At 44.2% G+C, this 14,632-nt stretch overlaps 1 protein-coding gene across 9 annotated transcripts in view; it reads right to left on the bottom strand.

Annotated features, from left to right (window-relative positions):
* CLOCK (clock circadian regulator) overlaps positions 1-14,632 on the bottom strand; it is a 2,260,868-nt gene that overhangs the window by 1,483,989 nt on the left and 762,247 nt on the right. For all 9 annotated transcript variants that reach the window (XM_085642074.1, XM_085642079.1, XM_085642082.1 and 6 more), the window contains one exon: positions 1,489-1,580. In XM_085642074.1, the coding sequence (XP_085498200.1) occupies positions 1,489-1,580 (92 nt within the window). The remainder of the gene's footprint in view (positions 1-1,488; positions 1,581-14,632) is intronic.

Raw genomic sequence — 14,632 nt, 5'->3', positions numbered from 1 at the left:
AAAGCCACCCACACCGAAGACACGGGAGTCGCAGTCGTAAGGGTAGAGGGAAAGAGGAACAAACACAAGAAAGTTAGTAAAAAGAGAAAACTTACTAGAAGGTAGATGGAAGGCTGTCACAGTGGTCTTGGGATGCCTCACGCAGGGGCACTGAGGGAGCCAAGGGGCGGCATGCCGCTATAAAAAGAGTAGATGTGATGCTCCCCCAGGACCCTTGGGATGCCTCACGCAGGGGTACTGAGGGAGAAGATGGCAAGGACTCAGCCTCAGGAAAGGTAGAGTAGATGCTCAAGTAAGGTCCTTGGGATGCCACACGGCAGGGACCCCTGGGAGAAGGGAGGGCCAGCGAAAGGGTTACAGGGCGAGCGGGACGGCACTTGGAGTCCGGGCAGGTCCAGACGGACACCCTCCAAATTGGTAGCAAGCTGAAGCCTAAACCCGCGAATCGGAAGCCCAGAAAAATGGGCCCTCACCTCCCAGAAAATTGAGGAGGCTGGTTACATAATGCAAGAAAAAAGAGTTTAATGAGAAAAATATGTCAAAGTATAACATGGATAATAAATGTGGATGTGACCATGAACGGTTGAAATGTTTAAGTATGCTGATGAGTAAACTGCGACCTTTTCAGGCACCAAAGAATGTTGTCAGTGGTGATTTAAGGTAAAAGCGCGCAGGTGGTGGAAACGGCTAAGGGGAGCGGGGCGGGACGACTCGCCGCCTGGAGGGGGTTTGTAGTTGACACTCCGCCTGCGACGGATTGCATTAACTATGCCTTATTTGATACTCCACATTACTTACATTACAAACTAATGCAGAGGTGTACACCACAGGAAACGGTACTATGTCGAATCTAAGGAGGATAAGGCCAGAACTTGTAAACTACACACTACGCAATCAACTACGTCAACTAAGGAGATGGTAAAACCAGCCAGGTGGTGCATCTGCTGCAGCGATCTGTGGGCGATCTGCTGCTCAAAGATTTCAAAGATTGAGAACGGGTTCCTTTCAAAGTCGTCAAAAAGGACCACCACTGAGATGATAAATAGCTGCACGGGGTTAGCACTGCTGCTTAAAGAATTAAGAACGATATACGTATGTATCTAATGCAGTTAAATAGCGCTCTGTTGCAGTTTTTCCTCTAGAAGCACTGATGTTAAATTGCTAACTGTTAAAAAGTCCAAAAGGAAGAAAAAACACTACTGTTGAAAAGAAATCTCTTAAAGGTGTAAGAAATTAATAAGTTTATACACAGTGTATGGCAACATAATATAGTTAAACATTATTTTCAAAATTGCAGTCGTCAGCTTTTTAAAATCTTTTTCCACGTTCTCAGCTACGGATTCATAATCCAAATTTCTTACCTTTGTGAGGCTCTCTGATGATTGCTATAACAGTTAAGTTAAAACACGGCTGCATCACAATTTGTCCAGATTTCAACCTGTCTCATGTCAATAACTGCTGTGATGTGTTAAAGGGAACGTACAGTACCTCCAGCATTAACTGCGTGAACTCTTCATTGCAGAGGAACGGAGGCTTCCAGTCTTGCCGTATTTCACCAGCATCCGTGTGTGCGGCGATAACTGCAAGTTTAAGTGTACGAGACAATGTAAAATACTCATTTTCGTCAAAAAAGAATTATTTAAAATAAATATTTTGTGTCTACAGAAATCGAGGAATAGAAATGTATTCAACAAAGCAAATGCCTTTCAATCCTGTACATAGCAGCTCCTGTAAGGTTTAATCTTAGAACTATTGACAGTAAAACCATTTTATTGGTGTGAGGAGAACTTACACCTCCAACAATATATATATATATATATATTTTTTAAACATTTTTCTCGTATGTAGAAACAAATTAAGACAACGCTCACCCTAACAACAAGCATTGGCAATGCCAATCGGTCTCGCCTTTGGGACCTTAGAATTGTTTAGCCAGAGCTATTGGCTAACGCATCTGCTCAGGTTGACCAGGCACTTCCCAAGTTCACTTGAGTGAACACTTCGAGAACGTGATCAGGTGCAAGACTTTAAGGGCAGCAGCAGTTTGCTGCAGGCGGAGTGACAGAATTTAAGGTGGGCCTGCCCACCTGACGTAGTTGTTTCTTCTATCTGGTTCACAGTCTTTCCCCTTACATTGAAACAGGCATGGTTTCAAAAACGGCAATTAATATTAGTGCTTATATTTTATTTACTAGAAAAGAGGTCACGTCTGTTCGGAGTCAAGGCAATCGCAGCTTCCTGTTATGCTGAATTTGGTGTTTTAACTAATAAACTTCTTCTTAACAATTTTGGATGACTACGACTTTACCATTAGTCAAACACTGCAGACCAATTGGAGGACTCTAATCTAGTCCACCACTTCAGTTCCCACTAGCTACACACCAAGACTGCTTGTTTACATCTCACAAAGACATTCAAAATCAGTACCATTGACGTGGGTAACAATAAACATTGATTATTCAATACCAAGAAGCCCCTGTGGGTAAACGGGAACTTTACAAATGCAGACGTTAGTTAGCCAAAGAACACACATTGAGAAAGAGACGGTACAAGGAGCTGTTGGAAAGAGGGGGGCCTCTACAATTTAATGTATGCAACTAATATTTTAAATGCTGCCTGTGGTCTGTTTCGGTAATTTCATTTAAGCATTGCATTTATTACAATAGAACTAAATTAAATGTAAATAAGTAACACTAGTAATGCAATTAATCGTAACTGTTGAATACAGTGGTGTGTATATTCGAACCTTGGGTTTAGGTGGAGAAAGAGGAGATTAACGGAGCCTGAGAGAGAGGAAAGAGGATGAAAGGCGTCACATGGAGAGAGGGGAAGTGACAGAAAAAGAGAAGATGGGTACTTGAGGGAAAGGGAAAACATGGATACTTTAGGGAGGTAATGGATTGTTAAGTCAGCTCGTTTATGGAAGGGAAGGAAGGCAAGTGTTATATGTCAGTTGTGTAGCGGTCAGCTCCCACTAGTGTGGTATCGAGGTACTCGAGTATGAAGGAAGGGATATGACTGAAAAGAAGAAAAGGAGGGCTAGATAAAAAAAACAAGCATTAACCAAGATCTCCTCCAGAGCAACACTGTCCATCCTGAGAAGCACAGTCCCATACTCTCTTGCCAACAAGCAATACCCATCCTGAAAAGTTCTGTCCCATACTGCCCACCACGAAGCAACACAGTCCACCCACAGAAGCACTGTCACTTACTCTCCAAGTGCTGTCTTTGGAAGCACTGTCCATGCAGTGCTTCCTCTAGAGCTTTGTATGAATGTAAATCCTGCCTCCATGAAATGTTGTCAATCTGTGCAACATTCTAGCTAATGTACTTTTTATAGCACCTAGGCTGGCGTTCAGTGCGCTTCCTGGCGCTCCATAGCTTGCCAGGAATCTACCCAAATGTGAGATTAAAAAAAAAAAAGCAAAAAACAATTAGCCCAGAATTATGCCACTTGGTTAACAAATTACCTACCGGAGCACCCTGCCTACTTCTCCAACAAGCCAAGCCACCAAAGGCCAGACCCCACACTGGCATCGACCCCTTCGGCTGAGGGTACTTAGTGGGGACGCTGGACCGGTATCTGGAGAGATAGCACATCTGTTTATTAAAGTTCCAGTAAACCCTCAATGGATTTCACTGCTGTCTATGGCGAGAACCTATAACACCTGTAGGGATAGCTCTGTTAACCACGGTGGGTGCTTGTAACAGTAGAATGGGTAACTCTGTTAGCTAGGCTGAGAGCCTGTAACATCTCGATGGACATCTGTGTTACCTGTGGTGAAAGTCTCTAAAAAGATAAAGGATAGCTGCTAGCTGTGGCGAGAGTGTGTAACATCCGGAGCGATAACTAGGTTATCTGTGGTAAAAGTGTAAGCAGATAAAGGATAGCTCTGCTAGGTATGTCCAGAGCCTGAGACTTCCGGAGGAATACCTCTGTTATCTATGGTGAGAGCCTGTAAGAGCAGAAAGCATTGGCCTGCTAACTACACAGAGCCTGCAGGAGCTGGTGGGATTTTACTGTCATAAAATCTGGAGAGCTAGCACTGTTGCCTACGGTGAGATAGCGTGTAAGAGCAAAAAAGAATAGTGTTGTTAGCGATGGTGGAAGCCTGTAAGAGTCGGTGCACCTTGTCTGCTGTATGATCTGGCGGGATAGCATTTGTTCTCTACAGCGAGCAAGCCTGTAAGAGCAGAAACTGTAGCTCTGCTGTCTGTGGTGAGATCCTGTAAGGACTGGAGGTATTTAACTGTTATTTCGAGAGCCTGTAAGATCGGGAGGGATAGCACACTTGTGTTTAGTTATAGCCTGTAAGAGCAGATAAGATGGATCTACTAATGTTAAGAGCCTGTAAACCCCGATGGGGTGAGGTTGCTGGCTGTGATGAGACCCTGTGAGCTCTGGGGGCACACCAATGCTATTAACTGCGAGAGGCCATGAGATCTAGAGAGATGAGGTGTTATCTAGGATCTGGAGGGATATCACTGCTGTTCACGCAGAGAGTCTGTAAGATCTGCAGTTATGGGGCTGCTATATGTGATCATTGCCTGTTGGTCTGGAGGGATAGCACTGCTATCTTTGAGAGCTTGTACGACCCGGAGAGGTTTCCCAGTTAAGAGCATGTGTGACTGGAAGTGACAGCCCTGATGTCTGTAGGGAGCCTGTACAATCATGCGGGATAGCTGTACTGTCCAAGGGCGTGCACTTAAAGGAGCTCTGTCCTCACTTACCAGTCACCGCTGCCAGCTGGACTCTCCGAAAGAGAGTGAATGGAATACTCCAGGCACACTCCTCCATTCCAATGTTTTTGAACAGGGTCTCCACTCCTCACATATCCTCCAATTCGGGACTCATCTGTTACCTTTAGATAAGGTCCCAGCCTCGCCCTGTGGGCCCCGACATTCCTTAATTAATTTTGTTTTCATTTGTTGAGCAAAAACTATGGCCGAAAGTAAAATGGAAACCAGAAACGCGTCACTTGCCCGGGTCACTCTACCTTACTACCCATCAAAGGAGGCGGTTCACGGGGGCAGCCTATTGTTACCAGTACCGGGAGCCGCTGCCAATAACACACTAGTGACGTCACCCAGTCCGGAAGAGCGGCCCGGTGCACTTCTAGTGCAGAAAGAAACGAAAGTGACTGTAACAATAGAGGAACTTCTTCTTAAGTCCGAGTTTGAAATGTATTATTTAAAACGTCACCAGAACGTGCATAGCAACATTTGGGAAAGCACAGAATAGAAATTAATGTAAGCGATCATTTCATTTGCTTGTTAATTTCTAATGGTGCATTTATACAAATCATCGCCCGGTGGGAGAACTGTTCATGTGGCGCGCATGCATACGATGTAAGGCATCGCGCGCATAATACTTAGAAAAACACTTGCATTTTAATGTGATACAATATTAAACAAACAAGAAAAAAACGCATTACGGGCGCTTTATTAAATAAATACCTAAAACACCAGGGTATTGCTGCTCGATGCTGTAAGGAGGGAGGGAGGAAGGGGTGTTCTTTGCAGGGGTCTTAAGCAGCGCTCACCACCTCCCGGCTCACTGCGGGACTGAAGTCTGACAGTTGCAGCAGCTCGGTTCTGCTGGTAAAACATTGCCTCCGGCAAAACACAAAGAAACAAGCTTGCCTCGAAGTAAAAAGCAAGGCACATTTAAAAAAATAGATCCTCAAAAACAACAGACACAAAAAAATGCACTAATACTAGTAAAGGGGCCAATAGCAATAGGCGTGCCCAACAGGGAAAAAGGAGGGACATAAAACAGGCTAACCCAATAGAAAGTAGGACATTTTAAAATACACACTCAACGACGAATAGGAAAACGGAGGCGGGGACTCCCCTACTAAAGCATATACTGCATGTCTCAACGAGACAGCGCATGCGCTGCCTAGGCGAGACCTAAAAAGGGGCATTCAAGCACCCTGTGTAGTGATTCCCAGAGATACTTGCAAGTTGGCCGAGGAAGCAGCAAGAACTTCAAAATTTCAGAAATGATCAACGCCTGTTTTCACAATTTAAACGTTCATGGTTTTTAAAGATCTCATGAGAACTGCAATTCAAAACAATCAACTTATTTGGCTGGCATGCACTACAAGTACAGCACTATCAGAGAAATAAAAGAAACGTTAACATGCTTCCTAAATCGAACGCTATCTCTGTGGCTCTTTCTCCACACTGATAAGCTTTTCTGAACGGAGACCAAACAGAATACATTTTGGGGAAATAACCAGGCATGAGCAAAATATTTTGTATAAGGGGGATAATCGCACATAGGGCCCGGTTATGCCGCGGTCCGACCGCCAGATTAAGATGCCGGCGGTCGGAGTGTTGTGGTCGGTGAGAAGAGATCCCGTCGGGGTGGCGGTTGGACTAGTAATCCCTGAATGGTGGCGGTGCTTGCACAGGCACCGCCGTGAGGATTACAATGGCTATTTCACTCTGCAGGCATATGGAAATGGACTTTGGGGACCCCAAGCCGGGGCCCCACCCACCCTAGGCCTTCGCCATGAGGCTCGGGGGACACACGTAGTTCCCACCAAACACTCATGCACCCTGTGCCAGGCACCACATGGTGCCTGGCACACGGTGCAGGGATGTTTGTAAACATGCCTTTTGCCATTGGAGTATCTCCTGGGGCCCTTTTCCAGGCCGCAGAACAAGTCTCAATGTAAAAAGGAATGTTTCTGACCGCCTACACAGTGGTCGGATTGTAATTCGGCAGGCGGGACTACTGACTGCCTGTCGGTCGGTCCCGATGCCAGAACGATGGCAGTCTGACACCCACCCGACTGCCATGGTAATAAGGCCCATTATTTGGGAATTTCGTGTTTCGCAAAAAATGCGACATTTTGCATAACAAGAAATTTCACATAATTTTCTATTAATTTAATTCACAAACTAGTTTCTTTCCAGTAACTGGGTGAGTAGGTGAGGTTTCATTTTCAGGTGGCATACCAATTTTGCCTGATGTTTATAAAACTTGGCAGAATTCAGGAAAAACACGTACACACTTTGTAATAACTGTCAAGATCTGGTAGCAACAGGTTGGTCTTCCCCCAAACATTTTGCTTGACTTCATTTCTGCTGAACTCGTTTTTTGTTGGCATTAGGACTCTGTGCTAGCTAGTGCTAAAGTGTAGGTGCTCACTCCCTAAAATGTTGTAACATTGGCTTACACCCAATTGGCTAATTTAATTTACTTTTAAGTCCCTAGTACAGTACTACTATATATACACCCAGGACCTGCAAATTAAATGCTACTAGTGGGCCTGCAGTACTTATTATACCACTCACTTTAGTAGCCTTTTAAACCTGTCTCAGGCCTGCCAGTGCAGCCTGTGTGTGCAGTTTAAACTGCCATTTCGACTAGGTAAAATGAACCCTTTGAAAGGTGTTAGAAATGGGGGTCTCTAGTTGGCAGGTTGTTACTCTGTCCAAGTAAGGACCCTGCTTCCTGGTCAGGATAAGAGGGATACACTTCTAAAATAACCCCTGCTCACCGCCTTGGTACCTTGGCACACAAGCACCAGGCTTATCTCAGAGGCAGTATGTAAAGCATTTGCACATAACACAATAATACAGTGAAAACACAACAAAAGGATACCACATCAGTTTTAAACAAAATCCTATATTTTATCTGTGCAAACAAGACCAAACACGATAATAATCCACCACAAAGTTCTTAGATGTATCAATAAGCAAAAATATACTTAAGATACAGTTCCTTGAAGTTGATAGCTCCGTTCCAGGCTATCACGGTGTTGTGAACAACAAATCCAAACGGTTCTGGCTGACCGGGGAGTCGCGGGCCAGCCACTGTGTGGGGAGGACCCATACCTTTAGAAATGCAGGGCACTGGGGACCTCGTGGTGAGCTCCAAAAAGCTGACATCGGTTACAGAGGTCGATGCAGGAGTCGTCAGGACTTTGAAGACACACACGTTGCAGATCAAACTCCATGCGGTTGAAGTCCGGAGCTCCAGGTCCATGGAAGGTGCGACGTAGTGTGGTGCTCTTTGCGGTGCTGGCAGGTCAGGGTGCAAGCAGAGGCGGCGTCACTGCTGAAGCGCTGCCATTGGCTGACGAACCAGAGTCTATGGCGCTGGTGTCAGTAGGTCAAGGCTGCGGTGTGGTATGGGGTGCTGGGTCATGTAACTTACGAGCAGTGCCCTCAAACCACAGTGCAAGCAACAGCATTGATGTCGGCGTGGAGCATCGTCGGCGGAGATACCAGGGCAGCGGTGTGATGTGAGGCGGTGCATAGTGCTGTGTCCACAAGTCGCGGTGCAGCAGCGGCTCGGTAGTGGTGTATGGCGTCGTCGTAGGGGAGACTAGGGTTGCAGTACGAAATGCAACGATGCCCTACTCAGTGCCTTCAGGAGAAGGAGCCAGCAGCAGCGTCATTGACTGCTTCTGATGCTTTTTCTTCTGTTGCAGCACAAAACACACAGGTCTCAGTGCTAGAAGCAGATGAAATTGAAGTCTTTGCTGTTCCTGAGACTTCATGAACAGGGGGCAAGCTCAACCTCAAGCCCTTAAAGAAACTCAAAGAAAGAAGTTGCAGAACGTTCAGTTCAGTCCTTTCTCTGCCCAAGACAGAAGCAGCCACTGCAGGCCAACACAGCAAAGCACTCAGCAAAGTGGTAGTTCATCCTCGCAGCTTCTCCAGCTCTTCTTCTTGGCAGGTTCCTCGATCTAAAAGAGTTCTAAAGTTTTGTGCCCCAATATTTATACCACATTTTCCTTAGTTCTCGTGTAGCAAAAAGTCTCTCAGCTCAGTTCAAACCAGTTCTGTCCTCTCTGGTCCAGCTTCTTGGCAGGAGGAGGAGACAGCACTATACACAGGAGACAGGGCCCATTCAGAGCAAGAAACCTCCTCCCACTACTCCAAATGGAGCCCAGGTCCATTCAGCTCAACTCTGAGCCCTCCAGGAAAGGCAGGACACACCGCAACACCCTCCCCCCCAATGGCTGGCTACAGTGAATGACATCCCCAGCTCTAAAAGTGGCACTTTCATACACAATTTAAAAAACGTCTCTACTAAAAGATGTGTTATTAAATTCTGAATTTAGTGAGCCCAAACTCCATTTCTCTATCTTCTCGAAATGGAAAGTTATATTTGTAAGATGTTACAAAGCAACTCCCAATGTCAGCCTATGGGACAGATTGCCTTGCAATAGTGAAAAACGAATTACACAGCATTTCACGATCAGGACATGTCACACACACCAGAACATGACCAACCTTTCACATACAATGCACCCTGCCTAGAGGGGTACCTTGGGGCTTCCTGAGGTGTGCCTTACATGTAAGAAAAGGAAAGGTTTGGCAAGTGGGTGCACTTTTTTAAAATATGGATTGTTGCGCACTCCTGATTGTCAATGTGTATTAACTGCAGATCAACAAATGTACAAATGCTTAAACAGATTTGGCATGCTGGTTGGGGATGAGGTAGCCTGTCTCATAAGAGAACAATGTAAGTGATTCCAAGTGGAATTACACTTGGCCCCCTTCCGCACTGCACAAGATAGCTTTTATGTTGCTAAATACAATTAAATTCAACACAGTAAGACATTTTTTTAACAATAATTATACCAAGCATGTCATTACATGTTGCTTTTGTTTATTGCAAACAATATATGCAAAAAGTATGCTCACTGCCAACACATTTTTCTTTGTGTCATACATGAATTTCAAAATAAAAAGTTTACAAAGTAAAAAGAATGTGTATCCATGCAATACTCAGATTTTACAATGAATAACTCTCACAGGACGGTTCCATTCCCAATGCATTTCTGGATATACAAATCCCTTCTTCAGAAGTGCTGTCAAAAAATAATCATAAAATACAAAATGTTTATACGATAACACACTTACTAGTGTGTTCAATTCTTGTGACAATTGAACACACTAGTGATTCTCTCTGTGTTATCATTTAAACATTTGGTATTTTATGATTATTTTTTGACAGCATCCATGAAGAAGGGATTTGTATATCCCGAAATGCATTGGGAATGGAACAGTCCTGTGAGAGTTATTCATTGTAAAATCTGAGTATCACATGGATACACATTTTTATTACTTTTTTGAAATTCATGTATGAAACATAGAAAAACGGAATGGAATGGAATTTTTCTTGTGTTCTCTTTTAACTTAATTACTGTTTGAAGAGCTCTATAAACACATTACACATTGCCTCTAAGCTAAGCCTATCTGCCTTGTGCCAGGTTATTACAGGGTTAAGTACAGGTTAATTTGGGGTTTGCTTGTGTTTCACCCCGACAAGAATTGTGGTTGCTGCTTGAGTAGGATTTCACCCCCAACCAGTAACAATAACCTAAAGTAGTGCCACTGAAACAAGTAGCAAGGCTAATTGTTTTTACTTCTGTAAACAGAAACAGGCATTGGCAAAGCCAATAGGGCTCGCCTATGTGAGAACTATTGGTTTTGTCAGTGTGTTTCAGCCATCTTGTACAAAAAAATGGCAGATGTTTAGCATTGCTACAAGTTAGTGGTATGGAGAGGAGTCGCACAGAGTGGAGGTACATAGAGCAAAGTGGCGTAGAGCGGAGTAGAGTGCAGTGTTGTAGAGTGGAGTAGAGTGTCAAAGTGAAGTGGCACAGAGTGGAGTAGAGTGTTGTGGAGTGGCGTACAGTGTTGTAGAGTTGAGAGAAGCAGAGTGGTGTGGCACGGAGTAGAGTGTCTGAGTAGATTGGCGTGGAGTAGTGTAGAGTAGAATGTCGGAGTGGAGTAGAGTGGCATAAAATGGAGTGGCGTAGAGTGGAATGGCGTAGAGGGGAGTGGAGTACAGAGAAGTAGCATAGAGGAGAGTGGCTTACAGGGAAGCAAACTGGCATGGCGTAGAGGGGAGTGACATGGAGTAGACTGCCGTAGAGTGGAGTGGCATACAGTGGAGTCGAGTGAAAGAGAGTGGAGTGTCATGGAGTAGAGTGCCAGAGTGGAGTGTCGTACAGTGTCAGAGTGGTATTGAGTGGAGTAGTGGAGTGGAGCAGAGTGTCAGAGATGAGCAACATTGGAAGAGTCGAGTGTCAGAAAGTGGAGTGGGACAGAGTGGTGTAGAGTGGAGTAAAGTAGCATAGACTAGAGTGGAGTAGTGTCATAGTGGAGTGGCATAGAATGGAGTAGAGTGTTGTGTCGCAGAGTGAAGCGGCATAGTGTCATACAGTGGTGCGGGTTAGAGTGGAGTTGAGCGGAGTAGAGGGTGCAGAGCAGAGTGGTGGGTTGTGGAGTAGAGTGTAAGAGTGTCTACAACAGGCAGAGCGTAGTGGGATAGAGTGTTGTGGAGTAGTATAGAGTGGCAGAGAGTAGAGTGGTGAGCAGAGCCACAGAATGGAGTGGCGTGGAGTAGAGTGGTGAGGTTTAGAGTGAAGTGTCATAAATTGGCATAGAGTGAAGTGGCACAGTGTGTCAGTGTGGAGTGGCACAGAATAGAGAGTCAGGGTAGAGTGTCATGGACTAGAGTGGAGTAGAGTAGAGTTTCATAGAAAAGCAATGTAGAGTGGAGTGGAGTGTTGTAGAGTGGATGGGAGTGTAACTTAGAGGCAATGTGTAAAATATGTATGCAGCACTTAAACAGTGATAAGGTGAAAACATAACACAAGAGAAATCACATACCAATTTAGAAAAATAGAAAAAAATGAATAATCCTTTCGTATGTTATATGCTTGCATCTTTTCTGTGGGAAACATTGAAAATCCGTAGCACCACATGAATTATAATGGCTCATGGTTTTTAGTAAGAGTCGGGTGAGGATGAAGAGTAATACCCAATCCAATTTTACTTATTAATTTAAATTTTTCACACTTTAGCATTAGCAGCCTAACCACATGTACATAAACTGTACAGGGACAAGGACTTGGAACACAATTATAGCTGCTAATTGGATTTTAGAGGTTAGATGTAGCTATTTATTTGCACCTCTGGAATTACGTTTGAATGTTTGGGTATCAAGAACCCTAAGTGTAGTGATTCGAAATAATCAACTAGAGAGGAGCAATGGAAAAATTATAAAAGAATGAGCTCATGCAGATGTATTTTATCAGGGATTGTAGGGGCGCAATGTGAAACTATTTATAGATTTGCACAAAGGATGAGATAAATGATTGATTTTTTTACTTAAGAACATGTCTTTTATTAGTGTTACTGATTATTCTAATTGTTTTTATGTACTTTTATGCATTTTAAAAATGGATAAATAAAATGACATCAAACAACAAAAATCCAAATCAGTGGAACCAGAGTTATGAGTTTTTAAAGTTACAGGTCAAAATAGCGTCAAAAAGCACTAAACGCCACTCGCTGGTACCTGGTTCACGCTGACCGTAATAAAGGGAAGTTCGGCTACATGTACCAAGTTGATCCCAGTGAAGAGTTTTACCTTTTTCGGAATCCACTTCCTTGCAAGCAGCCTCAGCCAGAGCTTCACATTGGTAGAAAGCCACAAGGAGATCAATGTCAGCGCAAAGGAGGAGTTGTTGCTGGAGCTTCACTTTGGTGGGAGACGCAGGAGGTCGCTGTTTGGCACGAAGTGCAGGTGATCGTAGGAACTTCACGTTGGTGGGAGACACTCCAACCACTGCTGACACGAGAAGCCCACTCTCGGTCACTTGTGGTTGGTTGCAAAGAGCCCCAAACGTCTCGATTTTCACCTGGAGTGCAGTTTGCTGATCTGAAGCAGGAGCAGTACACTGATTCCAGCCAAGGGTCCAGGACCTGGGGGACACCTCTTGGGGATCGGCATTCACTCTGGCAGAGGCCAGCATCAGGACTCAGGAATGTCCAGGTGTTGTTTGTCACTGGGCAGTAGTAGGGAGGCATCAGGAGGCTTGTTTTGTCCCTATAGCTCAAACAGGAGGTCAGCCAGCTGATCCTTGGAGTCACTTCTTGAGATTCCGGGTTCAAGACAAGCAGGTCCATTCTTCCTTTTTCAGACAACATGGAAGTCCTTCTTCTGAATCTTCTACAGGTTCAGGAGTATTCTGATGAGAGGTTTTTAGGGGGTAAAATCTGACTTTACCATTAAAGCGGATTTTAAATTACAATTCAAATGAGTGGAAGAAGTATTTCTCTTTCTGTTCCCAAACCAAAGTTATCACTTATGAAGTGTAATAAGGTAACCCATTGTTAGTCTAGAGAGACAGCCTTGCTACAGTAAAAAAAATGTCTTAGGGGTTTGTATAGCACACTAATCACCTGAGAGGGTATCCAGGCACTTCGGCAGGTGTGTAGGTGTGAGGTCCCAAGGTGCTAATACAAAGAGCTAGGTCTTCAGCTTCTTGTGGAAATCAATAAGTAAGGAGGAGACTCTGATTGTTGAGGGAGGTCATTCCATGTCTTGAGTGCGATATAGGAGAATGAGCGACTCCCAGTTTTGATTTAATGAGCTTTTAGAGCCTACCTCAGAAGTGACTTAAAGGTATTAAAAATTATGGTTTAGGCCCGGTAAAAGGCTTATTTTGCCAAGCCAAATTGGCATCAGCCATGTTTTACAGTGCTACTTTAGTGAGCCCCACAAGGAATTCTGCAGCCCACTAGCAGCATTTAAAGTACAAGCCCAGGGTACATGCAGTATCATTTACTAGGGACATTTAAGTACATTAAATGTACCAATCAGGTGTAGGCCAATTTTACCGTGCTGGGAAGGGACAGCACAAGCATGTTACTCTGGTTAGCAGGAGTAACCGTGTGCAGACTCCTAGAGCCAACAAAAACAGGTTCAGCAAAGAAAGGACAAAATCTGGAGTGACCTTGCAGAAAGGGCACAGTCCGAATAAAATCGACCCCTAGTACCTCCTCCACGACTTCTTATAGTTATAAGGTTTTTGAACATTTAACACTTGTTCTCATTTGCTGCTTACTTTTTTTCCGCAGGTTTGCTAACTACGTTTTACTTCTGATAATTATAGCTCTGTCAATGCAGCTTGTCCCCTCTCCAGCTGCTGGATGATTTGATTGTTGTATCCTAACTTGCCTATTTGAATGCAGAACCAAGAAGTTGGGCACGTGGTATGCATTACAAATAATACATTAAAAAAGCAGAAAAATGATGGGATCAAATTGGCTCTGCACCACATTAGCTTAACAGCAATAGTGTAGAAGCTAACTCTGGAAAAAGTCCACAGCTCCTTACATTTATGTAACAAAGCAGGCTGTTTGAGAGGGTCTGTAGAAAAAAATGGCAGCTGTCATATTTGCGGCTGAGATTATTTGCTGAGGGTAAAATAGGCCTTAGCCAACTTCATTGTACGTTTCTAGTTACGATTAAACAAATGCCTTATGAGTTTGCAGGCTATAGTATACTACAATGCCACTGGCATTCCAAAATTGTATAATGTTCTTTACATTCAGATAACTCATAAGAGAACCAGGCATTAGAAGGTTTCAAACGCACAACTGATGGACGGTATGCAGAACAAATCAAAACATTCACCCCCAGTCAAGATATCTGGGTTAAATCCATCATTCTTTTGCTCAATATGCCACCCCAGTTTAGACCTGGCCATATGCAAATCAGTCTTGACCCTGTGCCTCATGGGAGCAGTCCAGCCCGAACTGCCAAGCCAGGTCCTCCCTGAACCGCAAACAAGCATCTTAGGAC

The sequence above is a fragment of the Triturus cristatus genome, chromosome 2_2 (assembly GCF_964204655.1).
Source record: "Triturus cristatus chromosome 2_2, aTriCri1.1, whole genome shotgun sequence".
Taxonomy (NCBI): domain Eukaryota; kingdom Metazoa; phylum Chordata; class Amphibia; order Caudata; family Salamandridae; genus Triturus; species Triturus cristatus.
The sequence above is the reverse complement of the archived record's forward strand: the minus strand, read 5'-3'. Positions and strand labels throughout refer to the sequence as shown.